We start from the raw sequence: 2,027 nt of genomic DNA, 5'->3' as shown, positions 1-2,027 counted from the left end.
ACTTTTTACGGAAGTCACAACGGTTCGTGAAAAATCGCAGCTTCTTTAAGCAGGCTGTGTGAATTTTACCGTGGACTGACTGTTTTGAAACTTATATGGTAGTTACATAGCACCTAGACCTCAGTTATCATGAAAAAAGCCAGGAAATTTCAGTTTTGACAATATGGGACCTTTGAGTGAGATTCCAATCTGAAGGGATCGTGTTCAGTTCAAAGGGCACTACTGACATTTATGAATAAAATTAAGGAAATAAAAAACCTGAAGCTATATATAATGTACACTGTATTTATTTACAGAAGTATATGTTGTCATACCTCAAACTTTTTAAATATGTAATACTGGAGTTTCATCTGAGTATGATGACAATGCAGGGTGTTCCGAATAAACAAATTTTGTCAAATGAAGTGACCTTACTTGAATTACAGAGCATTCTAGTTTACCAAGTTCTTGTGAATGGAATGACCATGAGAGAAGTTGGCCTACAGGGTCATCTACAGGGTTTTTATATTATTTACACATAAGGTATAATTATAATAGACATCAGCAATACTTTAGATGAGAGCAAACACAGCAACCAGGTACTGCTAAGACATAACAAGCTTCCAAGGAGTAAAGAGCAGGACACAATTGACGTTTAGTTTGATGAGAGTAAATCTTTATCGGTGGTAAATACCTCAGTATGTTCAGTTGACATTGTGAACTTTTCAGACTTGTTGAAAGCAGCTTCACTCCTGAATCCTGCAGATCATTGTTACTCAGGTCAAGCTCTCTTAGACAGGAGTATGATGACTGTAAAGCTGAAGACAAACTTTCACAACACTGACCAGTGATATTACAGGTGACCAACCTAAACAGAACAATAAAGAAGTAAGTAACTCCTGTCACAACACCTTTTAAATGACACATTCTGACTGGCATTTGCAATGATCACTGCTGCCTTAAGATTAAAAATATTTTAAAGGAGGAATTTTCTATGGAATTTGTTATTCTTCCAAAAGAAAAAGTATATAGTTGTTAACTACTATAATTCAATTATTTATGGTTTCCTTTGAAGTCTGTCAGTCTGATGCTACGCCAGTACTTGACACTACAGTAAGTGACACTCTCTTCTTCTGTCTATTCAAAGTGAATACTTGTGTTAAATGAAGCAACATGATGATGAAATTCCTTGCTTCAGGGTGGCTGATTTTTTGCAGAAGCCGTCTACAGAAGGACAGAGCTTGTAGCTTACTGTAGCTTCACTTCAACTGTGTTATTTTTGCCACTGCACCAGTGCAGGTAGTGCTGATACTGAACCAAAAGCTTCAGTCTCTCCTCCACAACTGTGAAATAGAGAAAGTTGGTTCTGGCCCAATCAGAGGAGGTAGTGTGCACACACTGACATCTGCTGCTGATACATTTGTATTGCCTAGTATAAAAAACGAGAATTTTGGTGCCCTGGCAGCTAGCTATCTTCTTAGATTTGAAACTTGACTCGGTGGCTTTGTGAGTTTCACTTGTTAGACTCTCATATCCAGTCCACTGTGCTTTACTTGACCAAGTTCAAGACTGACATAGCTCTGCTAATGTGGATGTTCCAGTGGATACCAGTTGATGCTTGTTATGGCCATCACCATCCCATTTTGAGTGTTATGCATGAGACCGCTCCAGTGCTAGTTCAACTCAAGAGTACCTTAACATATGTGGTGATGCAGTCCCTCCCCTGGTGACATGGTAGAAATCCCTTGGTCAGCAGAATCCTAAGAGGCACCAGATGGCTAAGGCCCTCTCACTTTGCTAATGTCCACTGGTATTAATCGCAGTATTGTATCACCAATGCTTTTTTTATTTTTGCATACATTAGTACCATTACTTTAGACATCACTAGCTTGTATTGTAGCTAACTACTTTATCAAACGAGTAGATTAACTCTAGTTGAACTACATGACATTATGAGTAGCTTCTAGCTAGGTGGTGTCCTTCAGGTGAGAAAGATCATAGTGAAGGTGATGGAGTAACGGAAGTCTTTAGTCCAGGTGAAGGGATGT

General features: G+C 38.7%; 1 protein-coding gene across 1 annotated transcript in view; it reads right to left on the bottom strand.

The window, feature by feature from the left end:
• The window catches only part of LOC107707774 (stonustoxin subunit beta-like), a 5,251-nt gene extending 4,280 nt beyond the window's left edge, over positions 1-971 (bottom strand). The window contains exon 1 of the mRNA XM_016511875.1: positions 674-971. Coding sequence (XP_016367361.1) covers positions 674-918 — 245 coding nt within the window. The 5' untranslated portion in view covers positions 919-971. The remainder of the gene's footprint in view (positions 1-673) is intronic.
• Between the last annotated feature and the right edge of the window lie 1,056 nt (positions 972-2,027).

This window comes from Sinocyclocheilus rhinocerous, unplaced genomic scaffold (assembly GCF_001515625.1).
Source record: "Sinocyclocheilus rhinocerous isolate Xijiao unplaced genomic scaffold, SAMN03320098_v1.1 scaffold1888, whole genome shotgun sequence".
Taxonomy (NCBI): Eukaryota; Metazoa; Chordata; class Actinopteri; order Cypriniformes; family Cyprinidae; genus Sinocyclocheilus; species Sinocyclocheilus rhinocerous.
This window is presented reverse-complemented; position numbering and strand designations above follow the sequence as displayed.